General features: G+C 38.0%; 2 protein-coding genes and 1 long non-coding RNA gene across 10 annotated transcripts in view; 2 read left to right on the top strand and 1 right to left on the bottom strand.

Moving 5' to 3' along the window:
* Positions 1-15,995, top strand: part of SNX6 (sorting nexin 6) — a 29,822-nt gene extending 13,827 nt beyond the window's left edge. The window contains exons 8-15 of one of the 2 annotated variants that reach the window (XM_015631197.3): positions 228-333; positions 2,756-2,831; positions 4,111-4,150; positions 5,325-5,411; positions 6,303-6,462; positions 7,508-7,593; positions 12,512-12,586; positions 14,186-15,995. In XM_015631197.3, coding sequence (XP_015486683.1) covers positions 228-333; positions 2,756-2,831; positions 4,111-4,150; positions 5,325-5,411; positions 6,303-6,462; positions 7,508-7,593; positions 12,512-12,553 — 597 coding nt within the window. In that variant the 3' untranslated portion in view covers positions 12,554-12,586; positions 14,186-15,995. The remainder of the gene's footprint in view (positions 1-227; positions 334-2,755; positions 2,832-4,110; positions 4,151-5,324; positions 5,412-6,302; positions 6,463-7,507; positions 7,594-12,511; positions 12,587-14,185) is intronic. The other variant, XM_015631196.3, reaches the window with a different exon arrangement.
* On the bottom strand, positions 1,507-16,213 carry LOC107205990. Of its 7 annotated transcripts, none has more exons than XR_004497823.1 (6): positions 16,064-16,213; positions 13,094-13,139; positions 12,464-12,592; positions 10,290-10,362; positions 6,916-7,084; positions 1,507-1,972 (listed from the first exon to the last, which is right to left on the bottom strand). It is a non-coding gene; the product is annotated as an uncharacterized LOC107205990 (long non-coding RNA). The 7 variants fall into 7 exon arrangements; XR_004497824.1 differs by having other exon boundaries at positions 16,084-16,213; XR_004497821.1 differs by lacking the exon at positions 12,464-12,592.
* A 45-nt stretch (positions 16,214-16,258) lies between these two features.
* On the top strand, positions 16,259-21,933 carry EAPP (E2F associated phosphoprotein). Its single transcript, XM_015632234.2, has 6 exons — positions 16,259-16,385; positions 16,845-17,026; positions 17,657-17,755; positions 18,086-18,209; positions 19,041-19,163; positions 20,700-21,933. Exons 1-6 carry the CDS (start codon positions 16,312-16,314, stop codon positions 20,962-20,964), a joined length of 867 nt encoding a protein of 288 aa, XP_015487720.1. The 5' UTR covers positions 16,259-16,311; the 3' UTR covers positions 20,965-21,933.
* The last annotated feature ends 3,556 nt before the right edge of the window (positions 21,934-25,489 follow it).

Below are 25,489 nucleotides of genomic sequence, written 5' to 3'. Positions count from 1 at the left end.
TACGTAGACCTTTAGAATGCTTGTTGCTAATTCTTATTGAATTATTAATAAAACTTAAGATCATGATATAAGTGGAAAATAAATCAGTTCATATAAATGGTGCTTTAGACAATAAAAACAGATGCATTTCCTGCCACAGCAACAGTGAAATGTGCAAATTTACTCTGAAATTGCTCTGTAGAGAGTGGGTGAAATCCTGTTTTTTTAATTGTTCCCTTTTTTTGTAGGATGTGGATGACTTCTTTGAACATGAGAGAACATTCCTTGTAGAATATCACAACCGAGTCAAAGATGCATCTGCCAAATCTGATAAAATGACAAGATCACATAAAAGTGAGTTTTTTTCCAGGGTGAAAATAGTACTGGAGTGTACAGAAGTTCTTTGTGAGGAGAAGTAATTTTTAGTTTTCTTTTTGCATGTGAAAAGTGAATTCTTTTTCTCCAAGTGTAGCCTTCAGAATGTAAAGAAGTTCAATCCAACTTTCTAAGTTTAGGCTTTGCTGCAGTAGACTAGATGGAGTAAGAATAGCCTGGTGCAACACTGAGAATAGGTTGATTCTTCATGCTGTCTGCTTGAAAGAAATACACTTTAAGTATTAATATTTTTTTGAAGTCTGACTTTGTCATTTAGGTGTAGAGGTGGGTAAGATGGCAGTGCATGTGATTTTACTCCTAGTGTAGTTGTTCTTGGTTGGATGTGGTTGATTCCACCGAGTGCAATCTCTTGGCAAACTGGGCATTGCATTTCCTTGCTGACAAAGTTACCTTTGCACATAGCAAACTCTGTTTGGGCCAGTTGTAGACTAGGTTTCCATTTTTTAACTATTTAGAGAGGAGATAGGAGTGTGTACATTCAGCAGCCTGGTTTTCAGGACCCCTTTTCTTACTGAGACAAGCGTTACCACTTGCCTATTGATTTGTCTTCGTGAGCTGAGTGCTAGCTAATGTGATTTCTGAAAGCTCTAGAAGGTCTTCTTAAGTGCAGTTCTTTTATTTGAGAAAATGAAAAATCTTCAGGTTAGGACTGCTGTGTTTGATTTAGGATTACTGTGTTTTGAGAAGCTCAGAAGGAATTGACCTGTGTTGCCCTTGATTTTTTCTGCCTAGATAAATCAAAATTGATCTTCCAGATTCTGTCTACTTCCTTGAAGTTTAGGTCTGATTTACAGATACTGTCTTTGCTGTCTACAGTACTATTTATGAACTACAGTTCATACAAAACCAGGTCACAAACCTTTTATGAATCTCTATTGATAAGACCTCTAAAATGGATGTTGGATGAGATGTTAAACCAAGATTTTTCCGAGTTCTTCAGATGCTTCTCTTGCCATTGTATGAACGCTGAGTCTTTTGTAGTTTTAGTATCTATGCTAGGAGATGGAAAGAGTCAGTTATGGCTCAATGAGCTAAGGGAGCCCCTGTGTCTGCATTCAGTTCCTGCCTGAAGTAGTTTCTGGTGGTTTTGGTTGCTTTCTTAAAATGAGAACTGAATTTCATTCACGGCAATGAAGTGTCAAGATTTATTTACAGAGTGAGGAAGGCTTTTACATTGGTTGTAGAACTGGGAAAATCCTTTGAAATGAGGTTGTAGAGGATCTGATGGGAAAGGATTGACAAAGCTTCATTGGTTTCCAGGCTTAAATCACATATGATGTTTATTGACAGCTTCTGCCAAACTGTGAATTGGGACAAATGGTGCCTTTTGAAATTCTGGCTGGAGGAGTAGAGCAATGACCTGGGAAACCTGTTTTGGAAATGGGCAATCTGTAGTTTATGGATAACACGATCAACAGAGAGCTGCAGGGCTTGCAAAGACACTGACTTGCTATTTCCAGCAGAAAATCCATTTTGATGTTGAAATGGGAGGAATAGAAGGGGAGATGAATTGCTTCTTTAAACCATTCTTCACTGTAACCAGCTGCATTGATGATGTATGAAGTAATGAATTATGTGGAAGCTTGACCCCGTCAATCTGTTAAGGTTGTGTTAATTAAGAAAAAATAATTATGCTTAAAGGCATGTAAACTTAAGAAATAATAAACAAATGTATTTTTCTGTTTATTGCATGGGTCTGTTAGTTTCCATCATCCATTGAGCTAATACTTAGAGCTTTTTAAAAAAGCTCTGTGTGCAAAAATTTATTTTTTATGTTGATTATATAGCAATACCTCAACTAGTATGCAGCCTTCTTAAAAATATTGCTTCTAATTTCATTGTTTAAAGTGATTTGACACTAATGCTACTTTAACCAGTGACTGCTTGTTGAAGAGGTAAGGGTTTCCTAAAAATAGGGATGTGCTAGAAAATGTGGTGTATATATAGTGCTGTATTTTTGGTAGTTTGGGGTTTGTAGTCAACTGCTCTCAGGCACACAGACCTTTTGTTACTGCTGAACTGTGATATTATTTTTTCCAAGTAGTTTTAAACAAAAATTTAAATTCAGACTTTAACCATTAAGTGTGTATGTCTTCCACCAAAATAAAACCTAAAGAAATTGCACAATAAATTCACCTAACATGTTCTAATTGCATAAAATACACCTAGGTAAATTACAGACTGTGCAATTTGGTGAAAGCACTGTTTTTATTGTGTGAAGTTATCCTTCCTATTAAGTGATGTGATCGCAATTTTATTTCTACTTATGTATTAAAGCATGTCCTTCTAGAAAAATACCTATTTTTGAAGAAAGGAATTTCAAAATTTTCAGAAAGAAAAGAAATGAGGTAGTAAAACAAGTGCTTGTTTGTTTTTCTAGATGTGGCGGATGACTATAATAGAATTGGCTCTTCATTATATGCATTAGGAACGCAGGACTCCACAGATATATGCAAGTAAGATATTGTTAATAACCTACGGGGTAATTTGCTGTATAGCAGTCTTAATGGTGACCTGCTGAGATTGAGCTCTTGTTAGGAGAAAACCAGAATTTATTACAGCTGTATCACATTTAGACATTTTCTTTTTTAGTATTTAATTTCTTTAGCAGGCTGCATTTAACACTTTTGTTTTAATATTCCTCTGTAAAAAAATGCTACTTTCTACAGTCTGTAGAAAATTGCACAGTTGAGACGGAAAAGTCCTCACAAATAAAGAAAACACCACAATTCTTTCACCATTTAAAAAAAAAAAAATGTTACAAATGCTTTGACATATGCAGCAAGCACAAGTCTCAGCCTGAGTATATGGATTTTTTTGAGTGTACCAACATCTGGAAAAATAGCTCTGCTGTTTTGGCAAGTTTACTACTCTTAGGAAAACAAAGGAATCTACAGAGATCCCCAAAACTTTAGAAGGGTGTTTCTATGTACAGATGTTTGTCCTTTACTCTTTCAGTGATTTGCTTGAAGATGAAGCAAATAAAACTGACAATAAAACTTAGTTAACTAGTTTAAAGATGTCAGTGCTTGTCAACATACCCACACAGTTAGTTAGGCAGGATGGTGGTGTCAGTGTGATGACAGGTAGGAGATGAATATGAAAGTTAACTTTCTAATTTATCTGAATTGCTGTGATATACTTTTAAATGTGGTGATAGCTTATATACCAGATACTTTGATGATAGTATTGATATTTGTTGTAGTCCATTAGGGTATGTCAGAAATCACATCTGTCTTCTGTCAAAATAGTATAATTTGACTGTAGTTCAGTCTGCTGTAAGACTGAAGCTTTGTATTGTCTACTGCAATGGAGATGCTGCCACACTGTAGCTCAGCATCCCTGAATTCCAGAAAGGACATATGTCATGTTTACTGTGTGAAGAAAAGTACATTCAAATTTGTGTAAAGGACACTTGATAATAGTGTAAGACCATTGACCAGAGTGCTGGTGTTTGGGGTTTACTTCACAGAAGCATAACGAATCCTTTAGGGTCTGAACAATTATTCTTTACTTAAAAATATCCATCTGTTATCCTTTGTTTGTCCTTTGCCTTTCTTAGATTGCAGTTCCCACACGTTGGAAGTGTGAAACTAGTATGTTCTGAGTTTTATGAATTAAAATTGTAAGCGATGCCTTTGCAGTCTTTATTGCCAGACAGACTACAGTGTGAGTTCTAGAAGGCAATTAACTGTTGAAAACAATGTTGTAATAGGAGTTGTTTTCTTTTCACAGGTTTTTTCTGAAGGTGTCAGAGTTATTTGACAAAACAAGGGTATGTAACTATGAAAGAGACATCATGTGTCAACAAGGCATTAATATGTGGATTAATATGTGTGCTTCTAGATGGAGCATTTAAGCAATGTGTAGTATGGAATGAGAAAGCGTAAGATTTCAGTCATGTGTTTTGTAAAATGAACCTTCGGACTCTTCAGTCTACTAAACATTTATAGGCAGTCTGCTGTAATACCCTTGTAAAGCTGCTGTTCCTCTAAAATACAAAGAGATTTTTCATACTTGTGACTGGGAATCACAGAACTTGTTATGGGTAAAAGAAATGAAGAAATTGAATCTTAATCCAGAAAAAAAATGGGGGTCATGCTGCTTTTTTTCTGGAGCCAAGATCAGTTTCTGCAATTATTTGACTCAAAAGTAATGTTGCTTATTCTTGTAACCAGTTTTTCAAATATCTTCTCTTTTGCCTTACTTGTTTGGCTTGGTAGAGAGAAGATGTATGCCATGTATCAGGAAAACTTCCAAATGAATAATGTGTGCATTTCTCAACTGAGAATTGTATCTGCATTAACACATACTTCAAAAAAAATGAACAGAATTACTTGCTTTGACTCAAAATGTTGCATTTCAGGAATTATTTTAATAAAAATTAGGGTTTAAGAAGTGCACATGCAGACTCTATTTCTAATCTGTCTCAAATGCAAGCCATTATTAGTTTATTGGCTTTTTAGACCATTTAGCGCATGCAGTTACACAGTTAGTATGCAAAGATGCCTTAAAAATTTGTTTTCCTTTGATTTCAACAATAACATAAAACTGCTTATACAGCTCTTAATATAAGTTTGTTTCTTTACATTTTTCTAGCATAAGTACAATTACTATTAGGAAAAAAAGCAGTTTTAATATAGAAAGCCAGTTATCAATTACTGCTTGCAGAGTAGCTTATTCCTTACATTTTAATACAAAATACTAATACTGCTTCTCATTTTGCATCTTTAAGTATCCTATAATTAATGCCTGATTTAGTTTTAGAAAAAGACTATCTGTTGTTGTACTGTATATTTTACATTGAATTAGTATCATGCAAATTAAAACCCAAAGTCTGGATGTTTTTAAGTTGATCCTTTTGCTTACTGGTTTTTTTTGTTTGTTTGTTTGTTTGTTTTGTTTTGTTTTGTTTTGTTTGGTGGTGGTGTTTTGTTTTGTTATTCCAGAAAATAGAGGCTCGGGTATCTGCAGATGAAGATCTTAAACTTTCTGATCTTCTGAAATACTACCTTAGGGAATCTCAAGCTGCTAAGGTGAATTTATGCATTTTTGTTCAGTGAAATTGTGGTTTTTTAACATTAAAAAAAAAAGGAGAAAGTGATATGGGATCATCAACTCACAATATAGATAGATTAAAATACTGCCACCTCTAGCCTGCAGTTTTTCCCTTAGCTGTAAAACCTGTCTCTGTTGAATATAAGGAGTAACAAAGCAGTTGGTGATGTGGGACTGTGTGGAACTGAGTGAGCCACTTATCAAGGCCAAATCATGCAGTAAACATGTGGAAACAGTGGAAAGGCTGTTTGCAGCATATTTGGTGCTTGTAATTGCAAGCAATTTTGCTTTTTGTTAAATATTAAAATTGGGTATTCCATATAATCTACTGGTGCTGATACAAAAACACACAGACTGAATTTGATATTCTGTGCTTCCAGAAAATTTCAGTTCTTACTGTTGTTTGATGTGAGATGATTAAATAACATCACAGGATGAGCAAGCATTTGACAGAAAATGTCTGTAGTTAGAAGATCACGAACTGTTGCACAAAAAATGTTACTACTGTTTCTCGGGCTTTGTGTGTATTTGAAATACATAATCTAAATGTAGCTTGTTTCTAATCTAAGAAGCTGTGAAATTTCCCATGATTCGCCTCCTTTGGCTTTTTGGAGTATGATCTAAGCCATCTGTTGCTAGCCTCTGTCAGACAAGATGGAGATCAAATAGTATTATGTTGGGGATCTGATCTAGTATGGACATTCCTGTGACTTACAGGATGAAGTAAAGTGAATGCAAATAATTTAGTAAGAACTGAAATGCAGTAAGAAGGACTAAAATTAATTTGATTTTTTTAAAATTACTTGGAATGTAACAAAGTCCTTGGGTAGAATCTTGCAAACTCCATACAACCTTTGTTTTTTTAATAGGATCTCCTATATAGAAGATCGAGGTCACTAGTGGATTATGAAAATGCTAATAAGGCACTGGATAAAGCAAGAGCAAAAAATAAAGATGTGCTGCAAGCTGAAACTACTCAGCAAATATGCTGTCAGAAATTTGAAAAAATTTCTGAATCAGCAAAACAAGGTATTTGGGTAGTCCTTGATACTATGTTACTACTTGAAAATTAATATATTTTAGTATGTTATTAATGATAATAAATGTAATTAATGAGAATAGATTTTTGTACCGTTTTCTAAGCAGGTATATGGTCTTTTAATTATTATTTATTTATTTTAGAAAGTTCAAATTACATTTTTCTTTGGTTTCTCATAGCTCTGATAGGTAGAGCAGTCTAGGTGCAAATTACTTGTTACGCTTTTTTTTTTACATAAATAAGCTAGGATACAAAATTGTAACTGTTAGCAGTAACAGCAAAAAAATATTTCAGGGTTGTTAAAATTCCTCTTTTGGTTTTATGCTTTCTTCTGTGAAGGCACCAATCTGTCACAGATATGATAGTACATTAGAGAAGGGAGAAATAATGAAATGATATTTCACTGAATGACAGAGTTAATCAAGAAAAGGAACCTTATTTACCTGTTACTTTTCTTCTGGAAACTTACTGTCTTTTTTAGGTTAATACTTCAGTGAGTTAGTAGGTATCTGACTCATCATTTGTGGCAGATATGTTCAAGGTTTAAACACCACACACTCCTGTTTTTATCATTGAAGAGTTGTTCAAGCCTGTAAATCTGGTTAATGATTCCTAAAAATGAGACAATGGAGAATGAGTGATCCTCTTAGCCACAAGAGTATATGCAGAAGGCATTCTGTTGTTCATCCTAGTTTTAGCTTAGTATATTCCCTGTAGACTTTCAAGTATCAGCCTTGAAAGAACAGTGCAGATGGAATAAGAGAAACAAGTGTTAAAAGTATCCACTTGGCAGTCTATTTTCAAAAGAGCTTTGTGTCCACAAAAGGTTACGTAGAGGTGAGGAACTGCAGTGATGGTTTGCTTTCTTCCAACTGAGTCGCAGTATTTTTGAGCCCAGAATGTGCTGAGATTAAATGTGAGGTTTTTCTTTTTTTCTTCTCTCACCCTTTGCCTCTTCATCCTCAAGGAATGTCTTTTAATAGTTGAGGTTACTAGCAGGGATACTGTTAATGAGTCCATTTTTATTTCCTATAGAACTGATAGACTTTAAGACAAGAAGAGTTGCAGCATTCAGAAAAAATCTGGTGGAACTAGCAGAACTGGAATTAAAGCATGCTAAGGTAACTGTGATAATTTTTAGCCTATATTTCAAGTAATTTTGAATATTATATGCTTGATTAACCAAAATGACTACAGTTATTGTATGATACACACTTGACATTCAGGAAGGTGAATTTTAAGTTAAGTATTGTCCAGAAAGATGAACTTCCTTTAATCACAGAGAAATTGAAGTATAGCTGAAGTGTCTCTGAGAGATTGGTATGCTTGAGGTGCCTTTGGGAATCTCATGTCATGGAAGATAATTTTGCCTTCAGTTTTATGTTTATTTGTCTGTTTGATATTTACAGCTGCAGAATTTGAACACTTAACCTATTTTTAAAACTTTCTCCTACCATTTCGCTATGAGATAGGAAGCAGTTTCTCCTGTTAGCCAGATTTTGGGCCTTGATGTATAGGATATTAAGCATGAGATCACACCGGACTGTCTGGTATGATGAGCATGCTTTTTGAACCTTTTTCCCTTTAAACTCTAAACTATTAACAAAAGAGGCATGTTGCAGATAGCCTTGTCAGGAAGATAAATTTTTCTGGAAAAAGAACTTTAAGAGGCCTGTAATGTCTTTAAATTTCAAAATGTATTTGATTTCATGGACGACTACAACAGTCTCTTAGTTGAACAGTCGTATACATGGAGGAAGCTTTCTTTTAAAAGTCAGTTCTTTAGCATTTCTCTTCAAATCTGAAACTGCATTGGTTAGGAAGCTGTGAATTAACTCAGAAAACATCTGTTGGAAGAACTTGTTAGGAGGTGTAGTGCTTCTTTACACTCTTTTCAGTAGTGTTCATGGTGTCATTCTTCATTCTGCTATACCCATTGCTTATAAAACCAGTGCACTGTAAAAAGGGCTGTTTGAGGGACTTTTTAAAAAAAGATCGTTGCAGGTGTAAGTTCAGCTTAATGAGATATTTATATATTGCTGGTAAAGCAATCAGTAGTGTATGGAACACATGACTCCTTTTTCAGATGAACAGTCCTTACTTTAAATAGTCCTAACAGTCTTTCTTGCAACAGTTTTTATTGATTTGCCATATTGTGCTTTAGTAAGGGAGTGCTTCTGTCCTGCTTCAATCATTGACTGCTCATCATCTCTTGTAACTGACTCTTGCTGAAGTCTCCACACACCTTGAAGTGGAATGCTTAGACAATGTCTCTGTCTTCTAAAGTATCCTTAAAGAATCCCTTTTTTTAACTATGCAAGTCACAACGTTGGAGTAATACTCTTGAATTTTGTCAGCTAATAACTGCAGAATACAGGGGGAAGACGCTTAATTTCTGTAGCTTTCAACTTGATATGTGCTTCCTGTGTCCTCAGTATTCCTGGAAGTGCTTGAAGATTTTTAGCTTTAGTTTGTTGACACAGCTTGTGTTTTACAATGCATTTCTTTGAGTAGCCTGTCTGTGACTTACCTCGTCTTTTCTTAGTAATTTTACTAACATAGAGTCCATGAAGCTGTAATAGAAGCTTTCAATTGTAGTTCTGCTTTTGAAGATCAATTTTTGCTGACCCTTTTCACCTACTTCATCATGGAGCACAACATTCACTAGACAGTTTTGAATCTTTAAAGCTTTACCATAATAAAAGGTCATTTGGACTAAGAATGATAAATCTTGAAACATTAACAAATACTGTAACCTGTTGAATGAAAGGACGTTTCATTTCTCACTAGGTTTGAAAGTTCCCTTCTTTCAATGCTCCTGTTTCATTTTTGAAACAAGCTAAGCTGCTACTACAGATGGATCAATTCAGTTGCTGTGTATTTCTTTCTGCGAATTCTGGGTTTGATTATTACAGAATGTACAAGTACAGAACATTGTATTTTTCAACATTATATAATGGGAAATGTTCTTATTAATGCAATAACCAAGGTATTTGAAGAGAGTCTTATGGATAGGTTTTTATTAGTCTGTATGGAGTACTGAAGGATTAAGTGGTTTGGTGGAGACTTTCTAGGTTTGTTCCATAAAAGGAAGGATGGAGATACTAAAAGACTTGTTTGTTGGCTTTTTTAAATGTAATATTGTGCCCTGATGGGGCAGAGCAATGTTAGAGGAATATGACTGAAATGCAAATCATGAACAGTACTCACATTTCAAGGACTAGGTAGCTCTGTTTTTGACTGGGCTAAGCTGGGCTGTTTCTAGACATTTAATGTCTCTTGAAGTACAGCCAGAAGAGTAGAAGCATAAAAGAAAAAGCATAAAAGAAAGCTATGTTTTTCATGTAGGCAGTCAATTAATTACGTCAGATCAAAAGCCCCCTGCTTCCAGGTTCTTGGCAAAATACTTTGCCTGACGCTGGCAGTCTCTGTCTCTGTCTCTGTGCTTTGACACCTACTGGAGGCAGACCTGAAGTTCTAGTAGCAACAAAATGGCAATTGCTTGGTCAATCGAGTGTGGAGCACAGCACTGACAAACTTTGCAACATGACCTGTTAGCCAAGTCTAAGCGTTTGATTCCAGCAAAAATGCTAAGTGGGGAAGCAGTCTGGGGACAGAAGATACCCACTGTTGAAGCCTTTTGCTGGAAGTCTTCTATTATGTGTTTACTTTTTCAGTAGTGAGTGCCTCCAGACTAGATGCCATGCAGATGTATCTGTTTCTGAATCGGTCTAACTATGTGTCTTTTGGATTTGGAGCTGCCTCACACAAAAAATGTGGAAGTGAAATGTGCTGTAGCAGTGAATGCTGAACTCACCTGAGAAGCTCTTCTTGAGGAATTCAGACACAATGAAGGCTGCTGCTTGACTTGCTGTTTAAAGTTACTTGTTCTGTGTGGAAAGAAAAACACAAATATCAAAATACAGAGGTTGCTGCACAGAGGAAATCAGTGACCAAAGAATTGAGAGAAAGTTCTGAGGCACAGCTTGCATTTTGTGAGCTATACCTGCCTGTAGCTCTAGAAGACTTGAGGGCCATAGGGAAATAAACTCAGTAAAATAGGGACACTTTATATACAAATTCTAAGTAAACCCTCTCTGCCCAGTTATGTTCATACTATTTCCCTATAACATAGTACTTGGAAGTATGATTAATATCCTGTTACCCTTTTGAATTACAACTCAAGACTTTTGAAATAGCTAAAAATCAGACTGTGGGTTGAGTTTGCTTTAAGTTGATGAAAGGGCAGACTGCTGCCAGGAAGGATGATGATACATGACTCTTCCTTTCCCTTATGTTGGCACAGTTATGTGTGCAGCTGCATAGTAAGAAGGAGCTGAAAGTTGCTCTGGGTTTTCCTACTTTGTCTTGTTTTCACAATATCGCTTGTATCAAAACACACAGTTTTGGCTGGAGGGTCTGGCAATAAAAGAGAGCTGCCTTCTTACCAGCAGCATCTACCCTAGATTTATTTAGAATAGCTGCCAAACTGAAGCTTTAGATGATCATTGGTCAGTGACCTACTCTAAACATATCGATGTTTCTTTTTCTGTGGCCATTCTGGCTGATTATCCCCCTAGGTAGTGCTTAGCTTCTGTTTTGTTAGCTCTGTGTTTCTTCATGACTTAGTTCAGCTGTAGCTAATGTAAGACCTGAATCAGTGTTTGGCCATTTTGGTGCAAAAGCTGCATTTGGTGTACTGTTCAGTATTTTAAATGGTTGGATTTTGAGGTATTCCTGTATTGGAATTCATGTTCAGGGAAGGGAGGTTTGACAGCTTGTGGAACTGCTAAGATTATAATCATATACTTAGAGCATTCTTGTACATTTAGAGTCTTTTGAAATATGAATTGTAACTAGGACAGCCACTTCCTTCACATAAATAAACAGAAACATACATTTGCCACAAATATTAATATATACATGCTTGCCTCTCTGGGTTTTCTGGAAAAAGAATTTGTGTTGCTAGCAACAGATACCTGGAACTTACAGAAGAAGGAAGTAAGGAAAATGCAGTGCTAAAGGATTTGCTGAAATGTTTTGTCAGTAATTCTTTCTTTCCTGAAAAGGATGTTTCTGTCACTGTGGTTCTGCCATTAGTTTTAATATCTGCAGCTTAGGAGTGTAAGCTGGCAAGAAACACTTTCCTGAATCTGAATATATTGAACTTTCTCAAGCTATGCTGATGTAAGTGAAATATGTCAGATACTGCAGTGCAGCCACAAGGAGTAATAGCTCACAGCTTCTATTGTCCTTGATTTATTATAATACAAATAAGGTGGTTCTTGTGAACTTTGTAAATTTGATCTAATGAAAATGAATTATGTGCCTATTTGGAAAATTTTAGTAGACTGACTGGCTTAGTCTGGAAATTACTGAGGTGTAAAGGATGTTGTGATGGTTTAACCTCAGCTAGCAACTAAAATTCAGAAAGGTGAGAAAAGTCGTGGGTTGAGTTAAAGACAGCTTAACAGGGAAAGCAAAAGCCATGCACACAAGCAAAACTAAACAAGGACTTTATTCAGTGCTTCCCATGGGCAGGCAGATGTTCAGTCACCTCCAAAAGAGCAGGGCGCATTATGTGTGACAGTGACTTGAGAAGACAACAGTCTGAATGCCCTTCTCTTCCTTTTTATTTTCCCCACCTTATATACTGAGCATGATGCCATATGGTCTGGAATATCCCTTTGGTCACTTGGGGTCACCTGTCCTGGCTGTGTCCCCCCCCCCCAGCTCCCATGCACCCCCAGCTACTTTTCTAGCATGCCAGTACAAGAAACAGAAAAGGCAGAGTAAGAGCTGTTTGGCAATAAGATGTCAGCTCTATGTTATCAGCACCATTTTCAGCACAAATCCAAAACACATCCCCATATTAGTCACTGAGAAGAAAATTAACTCTACCCCAGCCAAAACCAGCACAGATGTCCTGGTAACACTTTTTTTTCTTTTTTTTAAGAGGGCTACAAAATGGTCTGTAAATTACAAATATACCTCATACTTCTGCAATAAGATGGCCAAAAGATTATTGTCACACTTCAGTTACAGGTAATGTGTGCAGTCCGTAAGTGTCCTTCAGATTGAATTCCATTTGAAGACTGAAGACTTCAGACTGAAGTATTCCTTTCAATTCATTAGTTCATTACAGTCAATAATCAGCTTTTCAGTAACAGAGACCTTAAATTTATGAATCCTGTACACCACAAAGATGGGCCACCAAGTCCCTATGTATCTTGCTTATATAGAATTTGTTCATGTCACTGAATTACAAGCCTTTTAAAAAATAGCTTGTGACTGTCCTCTGCCAGTATAGACATAAAGAAACAAAAAAGCTGTTGAAGCTGGAATTGAAATTGCTGTCTTCTGGATAAGACTGAGAAGGATTTAGTGGGTATAACTGGGAATCTGCTTTCAAGGCTTTAAATCAGTTAATTGCTTAATCTGGATTATAAGAACCTGAAGGGGGGCATAGAATTATGGTTTACCTTTTGGGCCTGAGGGATGAATGTCTTGCTTATCTATCACAAGTCACTTGGAGTGGCTTTTAACCAAAAAAGTAATTACAAATTCTTAAGGACTTCTGTGGACTGTTTTATGAAAGGCATGCAAATCACAGATACTTACATGCTTTTGTGGGTCTGAAGGTTTCTCTAAATGTTTCTTTCGTGATCTGAAAATTTTTTGAGAAGTCAGCAATTTCTTCCATGTTCATAACTGGGCATTCAAACTGCTTTGTTCCTGCATTTTATCTGAACCTGATAAGAATTATTCCTAACACTGTCAACAGCCCAACATTTTTTTCTTACATAGAGGTTTCAGATTTGGGAACAAACGTAGTACAGGTATTTCATAGTGAATAACTAGTAGTTTAAAATGATGCAAGCATAAATGAATGCACATATGAATACTGGGTTGTTTTGGTGGGGTTTTTAGTGGAAAGTAAATTCTGTCTTGTCAGTCACATTTGCTTAATTGACAAGGGTATCCATTCTCTAAATTCATTCAGATACCTGAAAACCAGTCTGTATATTTTTATGGTAGAGCCAGAATGCTTTAAATAATATTAAAACCTGTGTTTGGAAGGAAGGACGGAGCTTGGCTTAGAGTTGAGTTAATGTTCTAATAATCACTTCTGTAGCTCCAGCTGTAAAGGCTAAACTCACTTTGATGGCTAAATCACCTGGCTAAGCATGTAAATCAGTCTGCTGTCTTACAAGGCCTCCTCCTTGAACAAAGATGTCAGCTCAAATGGCTGCTAGAAGCGAGGAGATTCCGAGTGCTATGAATTGTTTAATATTTGTTGGTGTATATAGTATTCAGTGTAACACATGAATATTTACACTTTGGGCATCTCATTCTAGAGGCAGAGAAATGGTCCTACTGTATAAAATATTTTAAACTTTTCCACTGTGAATTTCATTGCTAAGAGAGTGCTCTGCAGTGAATAGATTTGTGGCCTGATTAGACCTCTAGGAAGAGACATGAAAGAGTATTAAATGCTTATTTTTTAATCTCAAATTGGCTGTGTTTATTTCCATGATGCTATATTCCTACATTCAAAAAAGCTTTTAATACACAATTACACATATTTTTCCATATGTTTAAAATCTGTCTATTCCTCTTTAGTGGTGTCACTGCTATCTAAAAAAACATTGTTCTGTCACAAGCTTAAAAGAAAGAAGACAAATGTGGTGATATTTTTTTTTATTTTTACAGGGTAACTTACAGCTTCTGCAGAGCTGCCTGGCAGTGTTAAATGGTGACACATAAGCTACGTTCCGTCCTCCCACTAACAAGGGCTGCCCTCCTCTGGATTTTGTTTTCATGACTTTAAATAGGCATTTACAGTTCCCTGGAGAAAACTTTTGACAAAGTGCACATAAGCAAGCTTCTTCTTTCAAAAGAATTAAACACCTGAAAGTAGCTCCAGACTATATGAACAGCATACTTGTTATACATACATATTCATGTTTATTTAATCATTATACGCTTTCATTGTTCAAAAACCAAATGCTCGGGTTTTGTGAAAATAGCCAATATAATAATGTTCATGTTATGAATACTATGATACGGCTGCAATCTTATTTACCTTTGTAAGTAATTTCTGAAGATCACCATTTGAAGCACATTGTTCAAATGGCCTAAGTATTACCATTAGATATTTGAATATTGTTACTATAATGGCATTGTATACACTGTCTTAGTTTTTTTTTTCCATGTACTTATATCAAAAAACTTATCTTTTTTTCAATTGTGAACATTTCTTAGAAATTTTGGAGAACTTTGTGTAACCTTTATAACTATGATTTAAAAAGAAAAGCAGATGCATTAGTATGTTTGCCTTAACTTGTAGACTAATCCAATTATTGTAAAATAAACCATGAAATCAGTGATTTTTCTAAAATGATGCAGATACTGTATCATCTATAAGCTTAGTATTTTCTAGTAAATTAGATTATTTTTTTTTTCTTTATTCATCATGTAAAAACCATTCACTAAGTATTGGATTGGTCTGACACTACTTGCCCAGTACTTTTTCACTTGCATTCTCAGGTTTTATCTGTTTGTCTGTGACTTTCCTCTCCAGTGTACTTAAATTGTTTTGAGCTTGGTGGCTGACTCTGCAATTTCTTTGACAGAAATACATTTGAGAGAACTTCCTGGGTTTCTTCTGAGAAAGGGGAAATAAAGTAGCAGAAGGGAGTTCAGAAGGAGGTGCATAAAATATCAGTGAAAAGTAATACTGCCCCACTGTGATACGGATAAAAAGTTTTACTTCAGGAAAAAAGTGAAGGTATCCCCTATAAAGGAATGGAAAAGGATCTCACTCTAACTGGACTTAAGATATAGACTATGAATCCAATATTGTTAGTTGTATTGATTGGTCTCCTTCCTTGAACTATGACCTTTTCCAAGCGGTGCTGCTATGTTGTGTCATTTCACGATGTCATACAATTAGGCTTTACTTGATGAACTACTCTTCACAGTGGGATTGCTGCTTTACAAGCAATATATGCTGTTTTTAGGCCTTCAGTGGAACAGCAAAGTTTGGGTGAATGGTACGGTTGGAAATGCAGTTCAGCCTAAGTCAGTGTCTCTGTGATTACAGATGCCCTGTACTGCCGCACAGGCGTGTTTGTTCTTCTCAGATAGCGTGAATTGCACAGTGTAGTATCCTTACCCTACTGCCTTGCACATTAAAGGCAGGGAAGTTTGCATTGTGCTTTGATTCATGTACCCATCACCTCAGGCTTCGATGACCAGTGCCCAGTGGGTCTTGGCAACTTACCTAGTACAGAGAGTATTCCTAGCAATGCCTACTACACTAATACTGTGCTGTTCATTTTCTAGATATAACAGCTATAATTCCTAAGGAACTCATCTATAAATAGACTACGAGGGACAACAATGACAATGTATATATAGCTAACAATATTGTAAATATTTTAAGTAGGATGTGAGAACAGTTTTTAGATTAGTCCTCGCTGTTGAGTGTTACTAGCTCATTAAATTTTTTCCAAGCCTCTTGGTATTGGGTGTGTCTCTTAAAGCTCTGACTCTGGATCGGTAACTCTGGAAAAAAGTGCTTCAAACCTTGTGACCCGAGGACTTACAGCTCCAAGGAGAAAAGGGAACAGACCCGCCTACCCGGTTCTCGCTGCGGGCAGGCCCGGGGCTGCCGGGGCCCCACTCTTGGCGGCGGGGGAGTCTTTCCGCGGCGGGGGCGCGGCCGGGCCGGGCCGGGCCGGGCCGGGCGGGGCTCGCCCGCCGGAAGCCGCCGGGGCGTCCGGAAGGGGCCGGGCCAGGCCTGGCTGCGGCAGCTGGCGAGGAGCGGTGGCGCCATGAGCCGCTTGCGGGAGGAGGACGATCCGTACGTGGTGGAGGAGCCCAGCGACGAGGAGCGAGCGCTCAGCAGGTGCCTGGAGCTGCCGGCCGGGGGGTGGGCTCGGGCCGGCGGCGGCGGGCCCCGCTCCCCGCCTGGCTTGTGCTGGCCCGGGCGCGCAGCGACGGTGGCGGTGGCAGGCCGTGAGTGGGTGTCGACCCCGGGCTGCCCGCGGAGTGCAGGACGATCGGCCTCACGTCGGCCGCGGCGATTGCCTTGAAACCGGTGTAATTACATTTCTGACCGCCCAGCTCCCTGCACGGAGCGGGAGCTGCAGGGGCATTGTGGCAGGCCCCACGCAGTCCCCTGAAGCTCCTTCGCGTTTAAACCAGTTTTAATACCCCTAAGCTAATAAAGTGTTTTTATATGTTCATAAACATAGAAGTGATTTCCAGTGCACCCACACAATTCAGATGGTCGTTCTCTAAATGACTATATCCACGATTTAGCCTATTTGTAATAATTAGGTGTGTGCCACTTAAATGTTTGTAGCTCAGAGGATGAGGTGGATGTGCTCCTACATGGCACTCCTGACCAGAAGCGGAAGCTGATAAGGGAGTGCCTGACTGGCGAGAGTGAGTCTTCCAGTGATGATGAGTTCCAAAAGGAGATGGAAGCAGAACTGAACACCACCATGAAGACTATGGAAGGCAAATGGAAATCACCTGAAATGGGTAAATTATGCTTAACATCTGCTTGCATATGAAATCATGAGTTATGTGTTAGTGACCAAATCATCTTTAGGTTTTGGTTGTATAGTTAAGAATACGTAGCAGTATTTACATCACCACATCCATACAGCACAGAATAGGAATTTTGCTGCAGAGTGGCTGCTTGGCAGTTTGTCTAGGTATTTTTTGAACTTCTGTGGGCCTGAAATTTTGGGGGACGTTTTTTAGTGAATTTTATTTTAATCAAAGTTTCTGAAACAATGCCACACTTGTATTTCTTTCACATGACTAAAGATGTCTTGTGTGTATGACATAGGGCAGAGACAGGTATATTTGATGTCATGTCCTCTGTGTCTAAAGGGAGTGTTGGGAGAAACTTTGCTTCAAATGTTATCTGAGGTTCATCTTTGAGGGAGAGGGAGCAGCTCTGCTCTGAGAACGCCTGTAAATGAAGTAACACAAGTGATGTGAATGATAAGGGTGTGGGAATAAACTGGGAGGGCTGTTACTTAACACACCCAGGTAGAACAGAACACTCTGGACAAAGTAACTTGAAATTAAAGGTTTGTTCTGGGCTGTATTCTTTCTCTCCTTGTACTGGGGTGTTCTTACCACTTCTAATTTCATCTGTAGGTACTTCCTCAAGTACTGGGCTGAGTGGATCTGCCAGCACTTCAAAATACTATGATGACATTTACTTTGATTCTGATTCAGAGGATGAAGATAAAATAGGTAAATGACAGAGAGAAGAGGAGGGCATCTTTATAGTACCACTCAGATCCCGTATAATCCTCTTGGGGGAGGGGGGGGAGGTCTAGAGGCTGTTTGTGAAGGCAGCATTTTTGAGGGGAATTACCAGCCTGTATCATCTCAATGTAGTTCCTGCAATTCTATGATGTATCACAGTGTAATGCTTCGGGGTTACACTTGAAGGAGAGATGCGCCAGGCGTTTAAATTTCAGTTTAGATTTATTGTGAGGATGGAAAATGAAAATTGGAAATTGTATATTTTGATAATATGTGTCAGATGGATGTAACATGTTCTTGCACAAATTTTTCCAGATACACAGGATAGCCGGAAAAACAGAAAACATCAGCAACGTCGGATTCTCTCCAATGATGAGCTGCTGTATGACCCAGAAGAAGACAACAGAGACCAAGAGTGGGTAGACTCACAGAGGAGAGGGTAAGTAACCATAAATATTTTAATTGTAAGATGCTTAACATCAATTGAAAATTTTAAATGAAAATGGTAAATGTAGAGAGAAAAAGCCAATGCTGTCAAATCCATCCAATGTGACTGTTTTTTATATATAAACTTAAAGCATAAGAAACTTCAAATCCTGTGAAATGTTTTAGGTGTATGTAATGGAAGTTGAGTCTTCAAAACTACACAAAACTTTAAAATTTTTAAAATCAAGATTTCCAAATTCTGTAAGCTAGTTTTGTCTGTAGATCTCATTTAAACAACCATGCTGTGAATTAAAATGTTGCGAGATAATTTGATTGTTGATTAATATTTGTTCCTGATAAATACTGTATTTCTGGTTTTGGAAAACTTGAATTTAGTGAGCCACAAAATGTTCAGACAGGAACAATAGAAAGCTACTTTAATGAGAGTTTTTTGAAGGTTGAAGTAGAAAAATGGTTGTTGCAGCAGAAGTAAAATTTTCCCCTTAAATCTGTTGAATAAGATAATTAATGTTGCCTGCAGACATTGCACTTGAGATACCTACTTAGTCAGAGGAGTGCGTTATTAGGCACAGATTCTCATTCCAGATTTTTATTTGTCTCACCAAATGAAAGTATTCTGTAAATCAGAAGATACTGGTATGTGTTTTCCCCTCACCTTCTCATCTGTGTTTTTTGAGTTAATGCAAGTGGGGTCCAGAAAGAGCCAAGTATTAATTGGTGTATTTTAATGCAAAGAAAAGTTTGACATTGAATTGTTATGACCAACAACAAGGGCATGTAATTTCACTTTTTGTCTCCTCTTCCTCCTCTCTCAAATTGGTAGGTACCGTAACCAGAGAAGAGCAGTGCCACAGCAGTGGCAGGCAAAACCTGCAGCTGTTCCAAATAGTGATGCTGTTCTGAACTGCCCTGCTTGCATGACAACATTGTGCCTGGACTGCCAGAGGTAACAACAGTGAACAATAAGGGGTCTTCTTGTAATTTCATTTTTTTGGTCAGTAGAATTGTTAGTATATTCAGTTTGGTCTATGGATTTTTATCAGCTCTGTTTTGCAAGGTGGTCCTCATAAAGGGAAGGCAGGTATATGTGAGTCAGATTTAGGGCTAGATGCTGGTTTGTAAGAATGATGATCAGTTTAACCTGCAGTGTGGAGATGTGGAAGAATAGGGTAGAATGTTAGCATAGTGGAGAAGGTAAAAAATAAAAATAATCTTAAAAAATATTTAAAAATATTAAAAAAATAATAATTGTGGAGACTCAACAGGCATTTTAGGCAGATAGGGGATTTTAGAAATACCTATCTATATATATATCTTGGCTTGATACTTAGAGGCATAAAACTATTCCAGGTTATTTTTGTCTAAAAATACCTTATTGAAGGAGGTTTAAGCAAAATAGTGTATTCTTAATTGGTTTGAGACTTAGCAGTCACGGTTTTGAGTGTTGTTAAATTTAAAAGTCCCAGGAAGGTATTTAGGTGAGAATCCACAGTATGTTTTGGCACTCTTCAGTCTCTGACTGCATTGCAGGCCTAGTTAGTGCTCCTAACCCATGCTAAAGAAAGGACTCTAGAACTGTGAGTAAAGAAGAAAGAAATCTTCTGAAATGAGCAATAAAATACCTGTCATTTATTGAGTGTTTTTGGTGATTGAGGATGAAATTCCACAGCAGCCTAAAATCATCTAAATACTGAGTCCTGTATTTCTCTGGTTTTGCTTTGTTGACTCCAATACTCCTTGACCTTGTTCTATAGTTTAAGTATTTCAGTTTGCTAAGCTGACAGAAAACTCTCTATTTTTATTGTCATACTGGTCTTCCCTGGGTTTAATCCACTGACATAGCTCAACACAGTGTCATACAAGCAATAAGCCAGCAGAATATGAGACTGGACTTCTGCAGCCACTGTTGTCTTGGTTTAGGCTGCTCTAAAATTGCAGCCTGAGGGACATTGCATTATGTTGAACTACAGTACTGAATTTTGCTACATACTCCAGATACACAGTTGTTAAGACTGATGACAGCTGAAATTTTATGTTTTTTTATAGACATGCTGCTTCTAGTGTGATATGTCAATGATATTATTTATAAATAAGGAATTTCAGAGTTGCACGACATTTTAGGATGTCAATGCCAGTAGCTGAATCATTTACGCTCACAGCTTCCTGATCTTTTGCCTATTATGAGCTATATGTAGCAATGCATAATTCTGCAGTACCAATACCATTGTACTCCAGGGTGTTTCTTGCAGCAACAGACAGTATTTTTAAAAAATGCCTTAAAAAAACAACAGATGGCTGCAGTTCTATGTTTTTATTATTTTTGTAGCTGTGACTTCTGTTTATAAAATTCCTATTTATTTGGCTGTCAGCCCTTTGGCATGTTACTTTCTGTCTTTAATCCCACTTTCAGGGATGGTAACAGATTTCTTGGAAGCAGAGTTGTATGAATGGTATGACTTGCATTTTCTCCCCTTCTCCATAGACATGAATCTTACAAAACGCAGTACAGAGCAATGTTTGTGATGAACTGTGTTGTTAACAAAGAGGAAGTACTGAAATACAGAAAGAAGGTAAAGAGAAGAAGTAAGAAAATGAAGCACAGCAAAGAAATTATCTCTACACAATCAAATCAAGAAGAAGAGGAAATATATCATCCAGTATTATGTACTGAGTGCTCAACTGAAGTAGCAGTAATGGATAAAGATGAAGTTTTTCACTTCTTCAATGTTCTGGCCAGCCACTCCTAATGTACAAATGCAGGGGGGAAAAATCCTGTGCTGTTTTTAAGAGCATGGGAAGTGTTAGAAATGCAGGCACACTCACCTTTTTAAAAATGCGGTCTTATAAATGTACATTTTCATCTGAGAACTTTATAATGGTTGGACTTTTTGCAAAGTTTATAGAAGGCATACGGTTAACTGTGTGTATATGAATGCAATACTCTTCCCACCATCAGGCGGTTGCATCGTTGGGAATTAAATATTTTGTAAATACCATGTAAGATCTGTATATTACAATCATTCCCTGTATATATACTATCCATTCCTTATCTCAGTGTGTATTCGAACAGCTTCTTGGAATAAATATTTTATAGTAACTGATTTTGCATAGCTGCATTGCTTATATTTATAGCAAAGGATAAACAGCATTCAGTCAGATGTTTGATGTCGTTAGTCTGTTGTTCTTGGTAGATTTGCACATGTGGTCTGTGTTTTACGGTTTTACCCCAGCTGGCAACTAGGCCACACAACTGCTTGCTCACTCCTACCACCCTCTTCCCCAGTGGGGAGGAAAATTTGGACCTGCAAACCCATGGCAAGAGGACCCCACACTAGAGCAAGTGTTCTGATAGAACTTGAGGCCCCGTGGCAGACCCATGTTGGGAGCAGGCTGGGCCTAAAGTACTGCACTCTGGAAAAATGACCCACATAGGAACAGTTTGGGAAGAACTGCGCTCGCCTGTGGAATGGACTCGTGTTAGAGAAGCTAGTGGAGTACTGTCTCCTGTGGAAGGTGCTCTACACTGGAGCAGTGGCAGGAACAACGGGTGATGAACAGACCCTAACCCCCATTCCCTGTCTTCCTGAACTTCTGGTGAGGGAGGAAGTAGAGCTCAAGAAGGAGGGAGAGTTAGGGGAAAGTGTTTTTAAGATTTATTGTACTTCTCATTATCCTGCTCTGATTTTGTTAGTAATAAATTCAATCAATACCTCCAAGTTCAGTGTGTTTTGCCCATGATGGTATTTGGTGAGTGAGCTCTCCCAGTACTTAATTCATGGAGCTTTTCCTTTGTTTCCCCCATCCATTTGCAGAGGGGAGTAATAGAGCAGCTTTGGTGGGTGCCTGGTGTCCAGCCAGGGTCAACCCACTACAACATAACTGCTCACCACCTGTTGACCGAGAGCCAGCTTGTCTTGAGCAGTGATCATCTGCATTCCAGGTAACTCTCCCAGTTTATATACTGGGCATGATATTCCAGGGTATGGAATACCCTTTGCCCAATTTGGTCACTTGTCCTGGCCATGCTCCCTCACACTTTTTTTTGTGGAGCTCCTCACTGGCAGAACATGAGACACTGAAAAGTCCTTGACTTACCCTAAGTACCACTTAGTGATTTGCCAGTGAGCAGGGTCAGAGACGCAGACACAAACAGGCACCAACTTAAGGAACAGTGTAATTTACTATAATGCAAAACTGCAAAGAATCACAAAAGTATAGGCTACACAATGCATGTAATCCTTAGCAAAGAATTACAAAAGGATAAGATAAGCAATGCATGTAATCGTTACTATGAAAGAACGCCTACAGTGATTAAGAAAGCTACATGACTACTTACCCTAATACTTGGCCATCATCCAAGTCCTCAAACAGCTGTGGGGGGAAGCTGTCACAGCAAAGTACTGGAGAGCCACGCCCTGTAAAGGAACTCCAGTGCCATGTCCACCTTGTGGGCAATGAGGCTCCCCTGACTGCTGTGAGATTAGCCCAGATTTTATACTGTTAAACAAGCTGACATAATTTCCCATTTCATTCTTCTATTGGCTTTTTCCTAAAGCCTCACCAGGGCTCCAGGAGGAACCAAGGGAGTTGTCTTTGATGCTATACTCCCCTAATAAGACCTTACTGGGTTTCTAGATATGGAAAGGCAAATACGTGTTTTGCCAATAAATGAATACATGTAACAATACTTCATTAATGAGTGAATATATACATAACATTTGACTGAAATCTAGAGGTTAATTTTGGCTCAGGGCCTGTTGTTTGGGTCTTAGTACTTAGCAACAGCCAAAACATCATGGTGTTCATGAGAACATTATTCTCAGACTAAAGACAAGCTACTGACAAGAATATGAGCTCTGTCCCAGCCAAAACCAAGACAGTCTGATAAGGAATTGTCATGAGATTTGGATTTTTGGTTCATTAAGATCTCAAAAAAATGTCTTTATACTGAGTGGAAGATGAGCTTATATTGATTTTGCTGGCATGGACTGTTCTGCCACTGATCATATAAATCAACATGCACAGTAATGCCTAGTAATACAGATAAATGTTGTACATGTAAATATGTACATGTAGAGAGTACTGGACTTTATTGTCCTTTTTCCTTATGATGATAGATTTTAAGAAGAAATTTGTAGTCAGATCTATTACCATAGAACTAGTTTGTATGCTTTTTCTGTTCCTTTAGTACATTTACAGCTTTTTAATAGAAGCAAAAAGAGCTGCTTCTACTTCGTATTTATGACTGTGAAGCACTGTATTGTCAATACTGGATTCTTCCCTGTCTTCATTCACGTGTGTCCCCAAGAGGCGAACCCTTGCTTTTTATTTGTGATTAACATCTCTTATAGCCTGATACTTTTAACTGTACCTTGAATGGGTATGTCCAAAAAAAAACCCCCACAAAATCTTTGTGTTTTTTCTTGTAATAGTACTAGAAATAACTAGTTATATGTGCTTTAAGAAATTGTCAGAAATATTTGAACTTCAGTGGTAGAAACCTGAATAACATCTTTTGTGCCTTAAATTATAATAAAATCTTGGAACTCTTTGGTTATCTTTTGTAGTCCCTGGTGTGGTATTTTACTGATCTACACACACACATTCTATGCTGTTACACGGGATTAGGAAGAAATAAACATGCTGGTTCTTCTGTCAGGATTACATAAGAAAAACAGTGAATTACTATTTTCAAATCAGCAGAAACTTAACCTCTACTTGATAGAGAACTGTTGATGCAGCTGCTGAACATGTGGTTGGTCAGTATGATGTGCTTTCCTCTGCATATGCAACCTATGAACAAAATGGAGCTCTACTGGTTCTGAGGCTTGGGGCATGCATGAGACAAGATTTCAATCTCATCTTTGCTACCTACATTCAGACTCATTATTGAAGTATCTAACTTGCAGTCTTAGATAGCTGTGGGATCATGTGAAGTGGGATAAATTCTTACTGTGTGCCACAAGCCAAGAGGTGTACACAGGAAATTTTGAATGTATGAAGAACTGCTTCTTGGTAGAAGTGTGGAGGCACACATGTAGTAGGGAATATGGTCTGTGCTCTAGAGCATGCTGGCCTCAATTTACCTCTCTTCACGTTCTAGGTGAAACACAAAGGTTCTCTGTAGTGTCAGGTTAAAGGATGTTTGCATTGACCTGCTGGAAACATAAGCACGTGAGAATGTAGTTCAAGGGATCAAGTGTCGATGTGGGTGATATCAGGAAAAACAATTACGTGATGACAGTCCCTAAGCAGGGGTAGAATGGAGCTGCTGAAGGAGGGGAAACAATACAGAGGAATAATGTCCATTTCCATAAGGGGCTAACTAGAAAAAAACTCCAATGAGTATGCATCACACCAAAAAAGTGTGAAGGGCCACTTACCTGGTGGGCTAGGGCAGATGTAGGAGATCTTGAAGCTGGCATTCATCTGGGCATTAATTTTACTCTCATCCCAGGTCCTTTCTTGCTGCTGCATTTTTCTTGCCTTACCACCTGAATTGCAGAGCATCTTGTTATAGGAACAGAGAGGACTGACTGGACCCGTTTGCTCTATGTTGATACTGTTCCTGCAGCTTTGAATGGGAGCAATGCTTTAGTTATGATGAATACCCCACTTGTCCTTGAACTTTGGACATATTTATACAGAAAGGCGCCTTTCATGATTACCACCGTTTACTCAAGCTGCAACACCAACACAGGACTCCTCCAGCAGCAACTGCAACAAGCAACAGCAGACTTGGATAGTGGCAATAGCTCCCACAGCCAGTTTTGTTGGGATATTAACATGTGTGAATGCTCTCATTTCTCCTAGTGCTCAAATAGATCTGCAAAGATGTGTCTAAGTGTCTTCAGGGTAAATCAAATCCCATTTCAAATTCCTGCCACACAAAATAGTGCAGTCTTAAGTTTTCATTGCCAGCTGCTTTTCTTCTTCAGTTATCTCCTGGTCCTGTAGTTGTGTTTTGTAGCTGCATAAGTAAAGCAAATGTGCATTCTCCTGTGGTTGTATTTCCTTATTTTTCATTGTATAAATAGCACAGGTGAAGGTAGGGGTGTGATGGCTACAAGGACAGAATCACGTTGCTCAGTAATGAGAGGAATGATGAGTTTGTCTTTACAAACAAGCTGTGGGTCAGTTGATAAGATGTAGCTATCAGTGAGAGACGACAGAAACAATGGGATGGATTCCAGTAGAAGATCAAAAGAGCACTAAAAGTACACTATGAATTCCATAAAAGTTAAGAAGGGATTATGCATTGTGGGGGGGGGA

Source organism: Parus major, chromosome 5, assembly GCF_001522545.3.
Source record: "Parus major isolate Abel chromosome 5, Parus_major1.1, whole genome shotgun sequence".
In the NCBI taxonomy this organism is placed as follows: domain Eukaryota; kingdom Metazoa; phylum Chordata; class Aves; order Passeriformes; family Paridae; genus Parus; species Parus major.
The sequence above is the reverse complement of the archived record's forward strand: the minus strand, read 5'-3'. Positions and strand labels throughout refer to the sequence as shown.

Coding starts and splice junctions, on each gene's coding strand:
- EAPP (XM_015632234.2), top strand. CDS start 16,312: ATGAGCCGCTTGCGGGAGGAGGACGATCCGTACGTGGTGGAGGAGCCC. Junction 18,210..19,040: donor GTAGACTCACAGAGGAGAGG/GTAAGTAACCAT, acceptor TCAAATTGGTAG/GTACCGTAACCAGAGAAGAG. Junction 19,164..20,699: donor TTGTGCCTGGACTGCCAGAG/GTAACAACAGTG, acceptor CCTTCTCCATAG/ACATGAATCTTACAAAACGC.